Source organism: Rhyacophila brunnea, unplaced genomic scaffold (assembly GCF_057557595.1).
Source record: "Rhyacophila brunnea isolate RB1 unplaced genomic scaffold, BYU_Rbru_1.0 scaffold_21, whole genome shotgun sequence".
Taxonomy (NCBI): domain Eukaryota; kingdom Metazoa; phylum Arthropoda; class Insecta; order Trichoptera; family Rhyacophilidae; genus Rhyacophila; species Rhyacophila brunnea.
The window spans coordinates 3,016,336-3,034,651 of NW_028232871.1; the positions used below are offsets into that span (position 1 = coordinate 3,016,336).

Here is an 18,316-nt window from a genome sequence, read left to right on the forward strand (position 1 = left end):
ACAATTATCCGTGTTCTTATTGACGAGGTATTAACTGTTTCACAATAACGTTCTGTGATTTATAAATGCACAATGCGGTCCAATCGTTTCCTGCCAATTTATACTGCTAAAGCATAATATCGTCACCGTTCAGGCAAAAGTCACCAACCCTGAAAATGGCAGTTTTGAGTTGAGTATGTCACCCGAAGCGTAAAAGTATGTTCTTTAAGATGCAAAACTCACCATGGTACATTAGTTAGTAAAATTTTGCTTAAATCCGAATTATTTGTTTTCCACTAAATGACTTTCGATAAAATCTTAAGAAGCAAAAGTCATTATAGGTGAATAGACATTATTGATTATATAACAAAAAAAATCCTTCGTTATAAATATACAAGCAAAAGTCACTATACTATGGATGGTGAGTTTTACTGATCCTTCTTTTGGCTAACATTGTTCAGATTATTAACAAGCAAAAGTCACCAAACCATAATTGAGCTACCTTGCCTCCTTCAAAACCTTCCAGATGTTTTAATTAGCATCAAAAAGTAAAATTACCTTAAAGAAATTATTAAGAAGACATGAGAAAATAATTTAATGTAGATAAAACCTTAAAAACATTAAAATCTGATTTTTCCTGCATTTTCAAACTTTCAAATTGCGATATCTCAAAATTATGTTTTTAGGGTTGGTGACTTTTGCCTGAACGGTGACGATATTATGTATTATAATTCTCTTGTAGAGATCGAAAAATTCTTGTATCCTATGTGTGCACCACAATAACACATCAATAATACCAAAATAAATGTACACAATTAATAAAAAAATTAGTCGGAGTCAACATCAGTGTCTTGATCGTAAATACATAATAACTTTTTATCGAGAGGTTCCTTCTCATTAATCTTGGTAGCAACCGTGCTATCTTCCATATCTGTGAGTGATTCATCTGACAGTTGATCGACATGTCTTTTAGCAGTTGTCTTGGTTTTATTTTTTGCTAAATCATTCTTAGCATTTTCGATTTCATCATTTTTCTTCATCAGTTTTTCAATTTCATCATCGGTGTCTTCGCCTGATTCTGAAACTAAATTTAAAAGAAACAGTAATGTATTATTTTCTAAGTAATATTAAATAAATAATCTTTGACAATAAAATAGAGAAGCCTAAAACGGCTGTCAACGTAAATAACTTAGGGTCGTATGCATGAGATTCCCAAATACTTTATAGGCTAAATACTGTTCATTTGTATGCATGAGTGCAAATGTAATCTGTTGGTTAGCGACGTCATAATGTGTCATGGCATCCATATAATGGCAAACTTATAAAATTTCATTCCCCGATCATTAATTTAAAATTTTGAAATTGTAAATGTGTCGGAAAGTGTGCGAACGGTACCATATAAATTTAATAATCATAAATGAGTAATTATTATGAATTGTAAGTAATTTATCAGTTATTTTATCACATTTATTTTATAATTCTACTGTACGAAAGGATAAAGTATTCCCGGTAAACATTTCCATTTGATGGCAATACATAGTTATATTATGACTAACTTCACTTCAATCACTTATATTATGAGATGTCAAAACGGAATAAGAAATGACAGAAATGAAAATGGATTTAGTTTAGAATGTAATGTAATGATCTCTGTATAATATTATACATATACAGCAGTAGGTACCTATTTTTGCAGTCGTTTAGCAGAGGTATTTTATCGTAATCTTACATAAATCCATCTTATTCTACAACCTATCTATTTATCTACCATCCTACTATCTAGATTATAGACTATGGATCAAAATTATACGTATTTTGTAAACGGCACGACTAGGAACTGTTTTTAAAGTTCGCAAATGTTTTAAAGAGTCTACAAAATGAACGAGGGCCTTAAGCGAACGTTTGTTGTAATGAATGCATTATTAAAATGACATTAGAAAGTGACAGATGAAGCAGCCATTTTGAATGACTTGTGGCGTCAGATTGCTTACGTCACAAACAGTACTATATGCTATATGGTGGAAATCGGTTAAATAGCTTATAAAGAATTTGGGAATCTCATACATACGGCCCTTAATTAAAGCAGAATTAGTAAGAATTACTTTGTTTCAAAACCATTATAATAGCGCCTCTACCACATAAGCTCCAGTTCAATTATTAAATAGTTTTTTTTTTCTTAATTTTAAGACGTTTAGATAATTTTACTTTGCTATTCACGAAAATATTCTATTTGTAGTCCTAAATGTGCTTGGCGGTTTTTTGCGATTATCTTTAAATGGCAAAATGTGGTAGTAACCAATTTTGTAACTAATCGCAACAAATGATTTACTTTGCGAGCTACAGTAAAACCTCGTTAATACGAATTCCGTGGGACCGAAAATCGAAAAAAAAATCGAATTACGAATTACGAAATGTATGGGGGAAAATTTTTAAATCTTGAAAAAAAAATTTTTGATTTTCATTAATTTCGTTTCCAATCATAGATGTGTGCCTACCGAATTGGGTCATAATATGTCAGGATTATTTTTATTACCATCATAAAATAAGTAATTTTTGATGTTTAAAGAAAAGTCTGTCACAATTTTCAATGACTGGCTCATGAAATAGTGCACTTTATTACGATTTATTGAATATTTTTATATGCCAAGGACTCTGAAATCATTTCGAATTACGAAATTCGAATTAAAGGTATGGTTTTATATGAAAATAATGTTCAAGGGACTTTTTTTTCTTTGTAAAACTTGTCGTGGAATATTTTTTGTATTAACATAAAATGAACAGATGTAGCTTACGCATATTTTTATCAATTCGAGTATTGCTTTTAACTTCCTCATCATCAGAATCATCTCTTGAAGCACTGGTCGTAGGCACATGAACATCAACTTTCTTGGGCTCAGGTTTCTTTAAGGGTCCCGGAGGCCGATCAATCTTTTTTTTCCGATCTAGGGCAAACCACTGCCAGGGTAGGTGAGCCTTCTCCGTGCCGCACTCTTCAATCCAGTTGCCTCCCACGATTGCGACATCACCGCCTGCTTTCCGCACTTGCTCGTGCTTCGGCGTATTTGCGAAAGCGCATCTAATTTTGGTAAGGCAAAGAATACAATTGAAAATAAAGCTTGAGGAACTGGCGATTAAATGAATTCAAGGGCATGGGTAACCAAAGTGAATAAATCAACTTCCAAGTTAAATAATATGCATTTGTAAGTTTATAGTCATTGAAGGGATACAAATTACACAAAAACATACGAGATAGATATATACGTTGCCATGAAAATAATTAAATATACACTATATCTATGGAGTATAATCCAATTGTAGGAATAAAATGTTTATAACTGAACACAAAGCAATGATATTTTTTTTATTTATATGCCGTTTGTAGTGCTTAGCCTCTCATTTCATTCTTCGTATCGTACCACACTATTATCGAGACAAATCGATGCACAAACATAAATACAATAAAAACCATTTATTTTAATAAAATTCAACTCACACAAGATGAGTGCAAGAAGGGCCCCAGTCGGGGCTGTATCGGCCCCCCAGCGATATTACTGTGTCTCTCAGAATGCTCCGTTTTGGGTTGACGTAACCGCTAAGCACAAACACGACACCCCGTAAGCACTGCGGACCCCATATTATGTTGTCAAATGGTGTTGGACTATCCACTACATTCTTTTTGGTATTATTTCTAGGAGTTTTATCTGTAATTAGATCAGACAGGCATGTGGTTAGAATCTAGAATCTAGAATATGGCGTCAATATAATAAATAGGGTTGCAATTAAATAAAATTATCACATATTTGAAGTGACCAATCAGATATTCAAGAAAGTTTTTGAATGGTTGAACTGTGAAATCACACTTAAAGTTTTTTGGGGTAAAAATTGGTAGAATGCATATATTATAATAATGTGCGTAATATATTGTTGTCAATGACGAAGGGTAGAAATAGGCTGCAGAGATTCAACATAAATAGTGCACACTTAACTTTGTCAGTCATATTTATTTGTTTTCATTGAACTAGGAATACAAATTGCAGACGGTATTGGTTAGTTTTTAAAATCCAATTAAACCCTGTCTAAAACGTGTAGGCATGAGTATAATAGAAGATTGTGTTTTAAAAAATGCAATAAAATGCATTTTGGAAAAAAATTTCCTTGCTGTGTTTTAAATTTGGACAGACATACATAATAGGATCGTATGTCTAATTTACCAACATATCTACCTATTTTATTATGTCTTTCTTTTGTATTCCGGTGGTTTTTATCAAATATTTTTTAGACATGAATTTGATCTCAATGCAATAGAGCAATCGGTTGCCGATACAATGGCTCATGATGAACTGTAATACGTACAATTTTCTGAGCACAAATAATTACATAATAATGATTATTCAAAAGTTATTATTATAGTAAGTAACAGTTGTTTAAAATGAATCTTTCCACATGGTCAATCTTCCAATTATGTAAAAATTACTTATGTAACAAATTAATATTAATAAATATATGAAATACTTATGTACCAGCGGCGAAGGGTGGTGGTAGGCTGTTAGGATTCCACATAAATACTGCACACTAAACTTTGTCAGTCAAACGTATTTGCTTTTGTGGCCGTTGATGGTTCCATGAGCACCAAGCAGTGTCAGCATAATCCATGACATATGAATCGCTTTCAAATAATGTTATTCATTTAATTATTGTTTAGTACATACTACAACTTCTTTATATACATTTTTCACACAATCGAATTCCTACTTAGTAAGCACTTTGTTTACCTAAGTGATATTTCTTCTTTCTTTCGACCATGTCCGATCCTACTAGGATCATATGGGCCTCCACAGAGTAGAGGTTTGTATTAACAGATTTTTTTTTTATGAGTAATGGATGTCAGCCACTTGCTAAACCTATTAGGTCTATACCCTGACTCACACACAAATTTGTAAAGAGGTAAGCATTTTCCATCGTGAGGGGTTCAATAAAAAGGTATCGCTAGGGAACAAGTCAGTCTCTCCGTAATATTCACTCGATAAACTTGTATCTTGCCAGAGAACTTAGTACCTTAGTCAGAAAATAATACCAACGTCGCTGTTATATTTTACCATTGTATAACTGTAAACTGTATCTTGACATCTGTCAAATAAACTCGCACACCTCTGCCAGCAACTACCAGTCTTCATACTTCAAGTTCTTCACTCAATTCTCACTCAACTCAGTTCTTCGCTCAACTGAGTTGTTTGTTCTCCCGAGGAGCAGAACTAACCTGCTATTGGTGATGCCAATTGGGAGGGCAATAACTCTGTTCAACCAAATCGCTTCAGATGTTGATATATTCCATCTACGTGAGGATGAGTATAGGTGGACGTTATTTTATAAATTCTTAAAATAGGGTCTGCTTAACTCATCCGGTGTACTTCCTTGTACCTATATAATTTTTTGTATTTACACATTTATACTGTAGAATCTATCTCTTTTATTATGTACCTAATATTGTTTTAATAATATTTCGTTGTTTCTAAATGTCATGTTGTGAACGTCTTAAACTTATAATTTGTAATGTCCACAATATGTAAAATAAATGAATTGAATTGAATTCACTTCCAATGCTCATCCACTTTCACATACATCCAAACTGGTGACCTCAACCACATTACTAAACCTTCATTGAACTGAGACTACAATGTGTAAATAGTATTTGTTAATTTTTAAAATTCAATTAAACCCTGCCAATCCAAACCATAGTACACAGATAATAGTAAAAAATATTTATTTATCTATAAAATATCTAAAATTATTCCATAAAACCATACATAATTTTAGATATTTTATAGATATATGAACGTTTTATCGATTATTATTTGGTATAGGCAGAGATTAATGAATTTTAAAATACTAACCCAACACCATCTGTAATATGTATTATTAATTCAATGTATATGTATATTATATTCAATGTATAACCCATAGTATACCTAAACTAGTTTGGATTAGGCAGGGTTTAAACTTATCACTGCCAGCCAATTTTTACTAGGTGGACACTTGTAGGCCAGTTATTTTTGGAATAAAATAAATCCCTTAAAAAATATGAAATAGGAACAGAATGATAAATATTTGTGAAAACTTACCAAATCAACATGTTTCTCGAGTTTATCGTGAATATTTTCACACTAGAATGATAAATATGGTTTAGAAAATATACACAAATAGTTTATTCAGAAATTATGACGCTAACTAGAACCCGCGAGTTAACTCATCCGTGGCACTGATCAAGAATTTTAAAAACTAACCAGAACCATCTGCAAATTGTATTCTTAATTCAATGAAAACAAATAAGTAAAATTGACAAAGTTTAGTGTGTACTATTTATCTAGAATCTTCACAGCCTACTTCCACCCCTCGCCTAGGCTATGTACTTACTTGACGGGCTTTCTCCATCATCATGGGGAAGTTTTCTCTTATTGTTGTTATTATTTATTCTAATGTCTTTATTATTTTTCTTTTTACTATCATCCGTCTCTATTGTGTAATTCAATTTGACCTTAGGTTTTTCAGCGTCCTTTGCTTTACTATCAGAATCCGCTGAGTCATTCTTCTTCGGTGTTTTATTCCGGAAGTCAAATTTACTCACACCTTTCTTGGGTTCGTTTTTGGCTTGGGCAAGCTTATCCAGGGCTATTTTCTTATTCATTTCGTTTTTTGCATCCCTGTCTCTTTTTATTATCCTGTCAATCTTTGCATTAGCATTATCATCGTCATCGTCATACATAAGTTGGTCCCGACCTCTCGATGGGACATCTTCGTCGCTTGTCGTTTTACACTTTTTGCCGGTGGAAGGTTTATTTAAATTTGGCGTTCTTGCAGTTTTCACTAGTAAATTTGATTCCTTGTTTGTGTCTAGGTTTGTCGCAGTGCCTGCCTTTCGTATTTGAGCATCTAAAGGAAACAAAATATATTAATTAAAATAACAACATAAATATACTACAGTATAAACTCGTTTTTACGTGCCCGGAATTCACGTTTTCCCGGCAATTGCGTGTAATTTTTTCAGTCCCGATGTATTTCAGTACATTTAATACCCGCATTTACGTTTTTCTTTCCCGCGATTTACGTCGGAAATATTCAAAATATACGAGTTACGCCCGCTTGACAATGATTGGGTCATGACATTCGAACGGCGTAAGGTGTTTGGAGGGAAAACTCCGTGTCTTTAGAACGGCGCACGGTGATTGGCGAGCGACGCTGTGATTGACCCGAGTTCGGCGCATAACAAGGTGATTGGTCCATTGGTCGCCATCTTCTCTTTTGACATCGTGTTTGTGTTTTGTATACACTCCGTCTGTCATTATTCTGTCATCAGTCTTACAAGTTACAAGTTCGCAATTTTTCAATAAAAATTTTAATTGAATGTTGTTTTTTAATAAAACGTTATTTTTTTAGAAACGTAAAATTTAAATGTTCTTTTTTTCAATAGCCCCCTTTTACATTTTCCCTCCAATTGGGTTTTTTTTTTCAGTCCCTTAAAAAACGTAAAATAGGGGTTATACTGTATATTCAAACTAAATTTTATTATAATTGATTAAAAAACTAATTTAGAAGAGAACATCCAAGGCCTGAACAAAAATGAACCATAAGTGCGAGTGAGTGAGCATTTGGCACGCTTATATCTCCGCACTATGCGTTAGAGTAAGATAGAATATCTACGGCTGAATTAAACAATTTTTCAAAACATCACCGGTTAAAATAGACTAGACTGATTACATTCATTACCGCGAGCAAGTGGTGCTGAAATTTATTGTTTTTGTGTTAAATATAAAGTTAGCGGTAATTATTTTTAGTTATTTTAGTAGAACATATTATTGTTAACCATGTTGTGTTTAAATTTGGTAGCCGTACTGAGAAGCAACACGATGGTAGAACGTTTTATAGTTGATAATAATAAAATCGAGGTTCTACTGTGCATTATACGGAAGAAATACGGCTTCATTTTGCCGAAAATTAGGCGCTCTCTATAATATCATTACTCTGAGAGAACATCTAATATGAGCAGCAAAATGTATTATCCCAATTATTTAAATGAACGGTGTTACCTTTCGGTATCAAAGTACCTATTTAATTCATTATATTTTTTGTCTGAATGAAATTTTATTTAAAAACTTACAGTTTTCTGCAGTGGAGAAAGTGTGTTTATAAAAATACTTATAGTTTTTTTTCATAGGTGCCACTATATATTTATATTAAGGTGATACATCAGTGAAACGGCAAATAATTTTCAACTATAGGCGCAACGAAATTTTGGACTCGCTTGCATTCTGAGAGAGAACGTCACTTTATTTCATGATGGCGACGGGCGTATGAATTCTTAAATCGTTTAAAGATGACTAAAAATGTTACCCATTTACTTTAAAAAGAAAACATGTCAATGAATATATTATTATTGTTACTAATAGAACAATAAACATAACATAAAATGGATGTATGTTGGATTTATGTGATAAATTATATTTCGTTTGGCATGCGTCATTTGCACCGGCGACCCGCAATCCGCGCATCACCTAGCCACGATCTTTTTAGACCGTGCCTCAACTGAGGTACAACCTTAATATAAAACAATAAATTCAGTATATTATTAGAATAAAAGCCAATAATTATTTAGTAAGCATATTATGCCCAACGTAGAGAACTGCAAGATTTTAAATAAAATTTCATTCACAAGAATAATAATAATAAAATTTCATGCAGAAATGCAACACTGGGCATTTAAGAGAACCCTTTCAACCGCACAAGCCTGTAACCCAATATAATAGAGTGATGTTTATATACACCTCATAGGCTGGTTTTCCAACCTGGCTGTCAACCATCATTGAACTGAAATAATGGCCTGTGAGTTAAAAGTCCTAGAATAAATATAAATAATTCAATATTGGAATATCCAACATGATAAATATAAACATCTAAAAATACCCATTATGATTTTATATGTGACTATCTTTATTTATACAACTAAAATGAGAAATATAATATTAATCACCGGTGGATAATGATGGTGCTTGTTTGGCTTTGGCGAAGAGTTCTCCCGGTTTAAAGGATCCTCCCGAATCTTCTTCGTCTGATGATAAATCTCTCAACTTAAATCTGCCGAGGCTGGGCTGGGCGGTGGGCAATGTCATCTTTACTTCTGCTGTATTCGGCTGCGTGTTTGAACTAAATAGGTGGATGAATGACAGCCCATACTGAAATATAGTAATGATTTTATAAATGATAAGATAATAATACGAGGGTGGGTCAATAATTCCTTAGAAAAAAGCATTAAAATAGTTTTCATTTTTGTATTTTTTTTTATTTCTCAACATAATCTCCTTGGAGCTCAATACACTTGGTTAGACGTTTCTCAATTTTTTTTAAACCGTCAGAAAAATAAGTTTTCGGAAGGTCCTCAAAATAAGCATTTGTCCGATCGATGACTTCTTCATTTGAAAAAAAACGTTGTCCACTTAGCCATTTTTTTAAGTTTGGGAAAAGGAAAAAGTCACTGGGGGCTAAATCTGGCGAATACGGTGGGTGGTCGACCAATTCGAACTTCAATTCTTCAATTTTAGCCATTGATCGTAAACATGTGTGAACACGGGCATTGTCCTGATGAAAGAGGATTTTTTCCTGTTTAAATGAGGCCGTTTTTCTTCAATTTTGTTTTTTAGCTGGTCCAATAAAGATGCATAATAATCCCCTGTTATTGTTTTTCCTTTTTCCAAATAGTCAACGAAAATAATTCCACGTGCATCCCAAAATACAGTAGCCATAACCTTACCAGCTGATTTTACGGTTTTCGCCTTCTTTGGACATGGTTCGCCTTTCGCAATCCACTGCTTTGACTGTTCTTTCGTCTCGGGAGTATAGTGGTGAATCCATGTTTCATCTACAGTCACAAAGCGACGAAAAAATTCATCCGGATTGCGTTGCATGAGCGACAACAGGGCTTTAGAGGCCACCACCCTATTGCGTTTATTGTCGACTGTGAGCAAACGCGGCACCCATCTTGCAGAAATTTTTTTCATGCCCAATTTGTCATGTAAAATAGAAATGACGCTACCTTTTGAGATCCCTGTAACCTCAATTATCTCACTCAACTTTAATCTTCGGTCACTTAACACCATATCGTGGATTTTATTGATCATTTCTGGTGTAGTCACCTCTACAGGACGTCCTGAGCGTGGTTCATCCTTTGTTGATGTACGACCACGTTTAAATTCATTTAACCAGTTATAAATAGTTGCAAGTGAAGGAGCAGATATGCCGTGAACTAAATCCAACTCATTTTTTATTTCCTTTGCTGTTAACCCTTTTATATTAAAATGTTTAATAACAGCTCTAAACTCAATTTTCTCCATTTTTGTAAACAAGCAAATTTTTTTTTTAAATGTACGAGAAACACACAACAACCCGACCAATCTGATTGAAACTTCGCAGCATACTGAATCGGTAGTGCCGCTGCATGAAAACAAACCGCTTACAGTACTAGTCGCGCCACCTGTCGGCTTTTCTAAGGACTTATTGACCCACCCTCGTACATTCATTAGTAACAAAACAATAATTAAGATTTTTATTTTGTAAATTGGATCATAAGTCAATTTACGCATAAGGGAGACTGCTATACTAGTGTGGATTTTAGTGGCAAATCTTTTCATTGAACTAAGAATACAAATTATTCAGTAAATCCACCCTTCGCCATTGGTGATGGTGGTAAATCCACCAGTGGAGAAGGGTGGATTTAGTGAAGGCATCTGGCATCAAAATATGAGACATTAAAGATATTACATTATTCAGTTTAAAGTATTATAGTTGATCAATAATATGTATTTAAAAACATTAAATTTATCAAAAAAAATTACTATATCAAATCAACCTTTCGTATGGTCAAAATAGCAAGGATCGATTCGATACAACTATAAAAATCATATCAAGTATGTCAATTTAACAATGAAATGAACAAAGAATAGTTGTTTTTCTCACTTAAAAAAATATAGACTTGTGCCTCATACAGGTAAATAAATTCTTGTGTATGGTAGGATTCTGAGTAAATTATATATTATGATAATCACTACACATTTAAATAAATTAAAGACCGTTATGACTTCGCAATTCAATTATATTGCATATTAACAATTTTCTCAAGCATGGATATTTTTGTGATTTGTTTCACTGCTTCGGTACTTACTACCATCACCCTCTTGGCCTGTTGTGTTGTTAAAAAAAAATATATAATATTATATATGATGGTACCTGAACGTGTCTGTTGAAAGGCTGGGTGCATACAACCCTGACGCGGTCCCAATTTTTACTCTGTACAGAAGCTACCAGTTGTTCTGTCGTGAAGGTACGGACCCTTGAAATATTCACCGAGTTACGTGAGTCGGCAGGGGTCATAAAAGTACTGGCGCAAAGGAGAACCTGCAATAAGAATCACTGTATATTATTATGATTCAGAAATTGATAAGGCCTAAGAATGGGATTAACAGTAGGAAACTTATCGACGGGAGAAAGTTTAGACACAAAACAATTATCAAATTAATTATCATTATCAGGAACGCAATATTACAATGCAGTTATTGGCTTCCCGATAAATACATATTCAAACTGCCCGCTCCAATTTAATATTAAAAACATAGTCATCGATAGCTCTATCTAGCTTGCAAATTTATGATGATTGTTCACCAGTTCATGATCGTTCATACGGTGTATACAATATAATCAGTGGAGTATCATAATTTTGATAAATCAAACTGAGCTTAAATACCACCTATAATATGGTATATACGACAGAGCTACCAAATGCTGGCATGACCTGGGAAGATTCAAGAAGAGCAATAGTCTTGGAGGCGATGTATGGTGTCCATATCTTTGACTATAGATACATCTAGACGCCACCCATTGCATTGCTAAATGAAGCTGCGTGCCGTGCGTTTGGTTTGTGGGCGAGCGAACGCATTCGTATACAAATTTTTGAGACCATAGACCATTTTGCTAGTGCTCGCACTAGACGCTCAGAATTAAAATATAATTTTCTATTTTTTTACGTTATATAGTATTTTTAAGCGGTCAAAATGCAACCAATAGGTAAAGATATCCATAATTTAAGTTATTTTAAAGAAACACTAGGTCACTGATATTAAAATATATAATAATATATAAATAAATTATCACAAACGTGTATCAACTTACCTATGAAACGTAATACCATTTCTTGCTTATCATTACGGCTACCATATTTTAATACAACACACAGAACCATCTTTTCTACTTAATTAACTAAAAATATTTACAACTGACTTTATGTTTAACACAAATAATAGCAATTTTAGCAACACGGTTATCGACGCTTAGTTAAGCAATAAGCTAAGATTTGCCGGCTACACCGTAGCAAACCATCTCCCACATCTGTAGACCTTTTATCTTACTCTAGCGCGTGTCGCAGAGATTTTAAGGGTGCCGAATACTTTCTCACTCGCACTTATGCATCGTTTTTGTTCAGGCCTTGGTGCATACGATATAATCAGTGGAGTATCGTAATTTTGATAAATCAAACTGAGCTTAAATACCACCTATAATATGGTATATACGACAGAGCTACCAAATGCTGGCATGACCTGGGAAGATTCAAGAAGAGCAATAGTCTTGGAGGTGATGTATGGTGTCTATATGCTCTGACCGAGGAGCGGACATTGGAGAAGAAGACGCAATCATTATATTGAGCGTGAAACAATCAAAATCGTATGCTCATATCATAAATATCTAATATTATGTAAATTCCTCAAGCCTGGGAGTTTTGCCACTGTAATTGGGCTTCACGGCCAGTTGTGGTGGACTTTGGACGCTAAAGACGCACCTGGCGCGTAATGACCAGGTGGCGAATCGATGTAATTAACGTGCATTTTAAAGGTGGTAATTAAAAAGTCATTATCTAGTCAGCAGTGAATGAGTTAATAAAGAAACAAATAAATAAATAATAATAAAACAGATTTATCACCTAAATGACATACTCTGCGGACAGCTTCTAAAAGAGAGAGAAGAGAACAAATTCACATGTTAACTTTAGGTCCAATTTGTACCTGTGCGTAAGAATCACGTCAACATCCATTTTACACAATGGATGTGTCAATAATCAACCCTATATATTGACAACTATCCATAGAATCGAGACACTTTGTAAAGAGAATTTGATTCCCTATATCAGTGGTCGGCAACTGGTGGCCCAGAGGGTGCACGCATTTATTGCGACCCATAAATGGTTGACGACATTAAGGCGATACTTTAGTGAAACGGCAAATAATTTTCAACTATAGACGCGACGAAATTTTGGACTCGCTAGCAGTCTTAGAGCGAACGTCGAGGTGTGAATATGTCAATCTGTTTTGTGAGTGCGACTGGGGTATTAATTCTTAAATCGTGTAAAGATGACTAAAAACATTACCCATTTACTTTAAAAAGAAAGCATATCAATGAATATATATTATTACTACTAATAGCACAATAAACAGAACATTAAATGGACGCATGTTGGATTTATGACAAATTATATTTCGGCCTGTAGGTATGCGTCATTTGCACCCGCGACCTGCAATCCGGGCATCGCCTAGCCACGATCTTTTTAGACCATGCCTCAACTGAGGTCTAATAACATAATATGCAGCCCAATTACCATGCGTAAGTACAAATATGTATTCTATAATGAAGTGACATTTTCTAACCTAAGCAATGATTATCTAATATTATGAACTGGGCATATAATATTTTTTAACGATATAGGGGGCCGGAAAGCAGAAAGGAAAGGTCAAGGGGAAAATATCAAGGCGGTAACATGTTATTTCTTGCCTCAACACATCGCACCGTGAGTGTAAAACCAACGTATGTGCAAATTACATAGTTTGGAGATATAAGGGTTTGAAGTTTTCATTTGGTCAGGATAAATAGAGTTTCTAAAATAAAACCATAATATTTGGTGTATGTATACATTATGACATGTTCTTTTATTAATTTTATTTTTTTCATATAAATCCATCAAGATTACAAGTTTTAGCAGTTGCTATGGTTTTACACTTTCATGATGCATAGAAAATGTTGATATTTCGCAGTTACCTGAATTGCAGTAAGATTTTTATTGGAAACTTTGGTAATACCATTATAATATAATATATTATATTATTATTAAATAAATCAAGAATGATATTTACCTATAATATTTTGATATTTTAAGCTTACTAACTATAATTTATTAAAATAGATGCATACAATTTTAAACCAAAATAAAAATAGCAAATTACAATAATTGTAATGTTTTTATAATTAATTTTATCGACGTCAATTATTATCTGAATCTGTATTTAAATGTGTAGATGAAAGTTTTTTTTATAAAAATTGTGGTGTATTTCTGGTATCACTTTTGATGAACATAGGGAAATCAAGTCATTTAATTTTGCTTCGGAGATCCGAGGTGGTTTTATAAATGCTTTGTGTAGTTGAGGTTGTACTGATTGACGTCCGCCCTGACGTTTTCTAATATTTATTACATCAAACACTTCTGTTTCATACTTATTTTTATATAACAGGCAATAAGGATTGTTTTTCCTCACTTCAATAACGCGAATGTCTACCCAACTAACCTTTTTACTATTTTCGTTGAGTTGAAAATTATTGCCCATTTCATTTGCTAACTCGTGAAAATCAAAAATCTCGTCAGTGCCAATTTCCAGTGAATCACTGGAATCCACTGTATTGGTATATAAATTGGACCTGACTTCAAGACTATTTTTTTGTTTCTCTATGCAAGAGTGTTATAGAGTCACCCTCGTTCTAGGTGTGTCCTACGACCAAAAAGTTGTGTGTGATTTTTGGGATATTAAAATTCTGGACGGCGTATAAATACATTGCTGTAATAAATTTATTTTTATTCTGTCCGGCACAATTATCCGAATAAAAAATGACTTACTACCCAATTGATTGGTCTTCCAAAAATTTTACAACACAATAACCAATTGCATTGGCCCCTTTGTTTGTAGTCCCTTTATGCTAAACAAAACAGTAACCATTTTTATTATTAATGTGTGTAAGATGGTAAAATTATAAGTTGAAAGCTTTCTTTTGTAATATAGCACTGTTATCTGGGCATTTGGTGTTGATAATACGGCCTGCAGATTATAGCAACATACTATTGTATTCGTCTTTCGCCTTCTGTGTTCTCAATAATTGTTTATTTTTTTTGATGAATGTCATAATATATTATTTAACTTGAATTATATTTTTCTCTTCGCTACTGCAATTTTTATATTTTTCACAAAAGTCACATAGGTCCTTGTTTGGTTGAAAAAAGCCTATATTATAATGGGTATTGTTCCTCTTGCAAACCAGCAGCATCCTTATCTATATCCAACATGGGTTCTTCAGCATCAGGAAATGTACTTGTCACATTTTTGAAAATCTGTAACATTGCAAAAACAAAAATATCATAGATCTGATTGATATACTGTTGTGTTAATTGAAAGAGTTTATTATTGTAGGTGCATAAAATAAATACATAGGTACATAAGATAAGTCGATAATAATAAGTTTCATAACAATAATAATATTAAGGTTAGTTTTGTATATCATTTTAGTATAATATTTATCACAAAGTCTTACCTTTTTAGAAGTTTTTCAGCTTTTAAAGCTAACTCCACCATCATTCGAATCCTTAAACTCATATTTGATAAAAACAAAATACACTGCACTACATTACTTGAATCAAAGGAAACAATAATGTGTTGTAGAATACGTCTGGATGCGTTATCAAAGTCTTAACACTGAATCATTTCAATAATTGCTGCTATCACAATAATAAAAACGATGCCACATTGCATACACCAAAAGAATGCGTCTGATGCTCGGGTTTCACAATTAGTTATGGATAATCATTTGCAGATACTATGGTTTTACATTAACAATGGAAGTAAATCTTTGTATTGTAAAACCCAAATATCTGTCTTTTTTAATGAAATTTTTTAAGTTTGCAGTAACTTCAATTTTACATTATCAAGTTTATGACTTTTGCAGTTGTTTTGCATTTAAATCTCGAAATTGAAAAATTTGCACTTGCTATGGTTTTACACTCACGGTGCGACATGACCTCAATCCATCTGTACATTTCTTTAATCAATGTACCTTGCACATAAGAATATAAATGATGTAATGATGTAAACATACAGTACCTACCAACTCTATATCATTTATATGGTTAAGGTTTCAAAATACCTCAATCACAAAAAAGATACGAAGGACAATACTTATCTGTATCAGTTATTTTTACAGTTTATTTATATCTACACAAAAGTATTATTTATTTGACAACATACCTTCACAGAAGCATATTATGTAGGTACGTAAAACAACATCTTTTCAAGTTAGATGTATAAGTATAACACTTACATTCTACTAATAAATAATAATTTGATATCAATAAAGTTACATAGTTGACAGAAATAATGGTCAGGCACTAAAGAATTAATATTCTTGACACTCATTCAAAGAGTTATTAATAATTGACGATAATAGATTATTAGTAATTGTTATCTTATCAATTTCCGTCTTTTCATTCAATTATTTTATTTTATGCAAGACAGTAGCGGTAAGTTAATGAGAGCTGAATTTTGTTTAATAAAGTTACTATGATTTTCACATACCTCATAAGCTTGACTACTAGCTTCAGAGCGTCCAACCAATACTTCAACGAGTGCTGAATGATAAGAACCAATGTGTATAGAAGTTATCGGTGTTGATTTCTCCAGCTGTAAAATAACTGATACCGACGCTTCTCCTTTCTCTTGTCCAATCCATCTTTTGTTTACAATATCTTTCGATAGCAGGTTATTTGCAGGATGACTCTAATAAAAAAAACAAGATATAAGTATGCGTCATATTGATAGGTTATGTCAACTGATGTCAACCAGTCAACCTTATACGGTAGTCAAATAGGTTAGGTAAATAATTGTTTATACCGGATCTTCGCTGCTGAAACTCACAATATGCTCTACTTTTATTTGTGGCATGATACGAAGGTGATGCAATTATTATTCCAGTTAGTCGTATTTAAATTGTATATATCTCAACATTCAACATTTCTGGCTAGTTCAAATAAAAACATAAACACGGAGCCATAGACAAAAATTTGATCAATATTTCCATATTACTCTACTTCTTTATGGTAGAGTTTTGTAGCACTGTCAAAAACACTACAATAAAAGTATTGCGTATAGCTCTTAGAAATGAGCCTAATAACATATCGATTTGAATATCAAATATTCCAAATAATAATATTTTATAAAAATAATTCTGAATTTTAAATGTATCAATAAATATTTAAATTGTACCTATTTTCTATTGCGAAAAAATGTGGTTTGTAATTTAAGGCATTGGCGCTTTTAAATTGCTGTTTTTGGTTGAGTCTATTTTAATAATAACGATTTCAAATATTTATTTTTAATTTTGTGAAATCTATAGAATTACTATCTAGTCTTCTTATGTACATATTTTTATTTTTTGTTAATTATTTTATTAAATTATTGAAATCGTAAATTGTGCTTTATAATACGTCTCTACTAAATTAATAGACAAACAAATGTCTCACTCTATTATTTGTCGTTTCACATTTGAATAGCCATATTCCATAGCTTCTACTTTTCACCGCTAGAAAAGTTTTTCATAAAATCATTCAACTTTCAGTTTTAGTGCTTATTCAATTGAATACTTTTGATACTGTAAGCTTAAAAATCAAGGCAGTAGTTTCAAAGTGTCAAATCATTTTATCGTGTTCAGTGGTTCATACAAGACATCTCTAATAAATGGTATGTTTCATTATAAATTATTATGTTATTTATTATAAATATTGTATGTAAGATTTAAAACTTTCCTGAACTTTCAGGATTTTCTTTTTTGCGTTAGTAAAGTTTATAAGTGTTTAAACGTGCAACTGTTTTTCTTATTAGATAAGTTTTAAATTGTGAAATATACGTAGGCATCTACTGAGAATTAAAATCCTTTTTATGACTTTTTTATAAATGGTTTTAATAAAGACCCATTGATTAGTATTATTATAGTTTTGTAATTTATACATTTCCGTTTATCTTTGCTCTTGCATTTTTCACCAATACTTTAATTACTCAGAATTTTGTAGTGAATGATTTCATTGTTAAAAGAACTATCGAACTATGATTTTAATTAAATTAAGATTATAATAATGTGGCGTATTTATTATCTAAACCTGCTAATTTATCTTAATATCTAACGTACTTACCTATTTCTGTTCTGCTTTCATACAACA

The 18,316-nt window shown here is 32.6% G+C and overlaps 1 protein-coding gene across 1 annotated transcript; it reads right to left on the reverse strand.

Annotated features, from left to right (window-relative positions):
• Positions 1 to 677: 677 nt before the first annotated feature.
• On the reverse strand, positions 678 to 17,173 carry XRCC1 (DNA repair protein XRCC1). Its single transcript, XM_085948881.1, has 8 exons — positions 16,995 to 17,173; positions 16,680 to 16,880; positions 11,251 to 11,418; positions 9,002 to 9,203; positions 6,391 to 6,906; positions 3,473 to 3,680; positions 2,772 to 3,055; positions 678 to 1,063 (listed from the first exon to the last, which is right to left on the reverse strand). The coding sequence occupies exons 1-8, from the start codon at positions 17,043 to 17,045 to the stop codon at positions 807 to 809; spliced, it is 1,887 nt and encodes a 628-aa protein (XP_085805007.1). The 5' UTR covers positions 17,046 to 17,173; the 3' UTR covers positions 678 to 806.
• Positions 17,174 to 18,316: the final 1,143 nt, after the last annotated feature.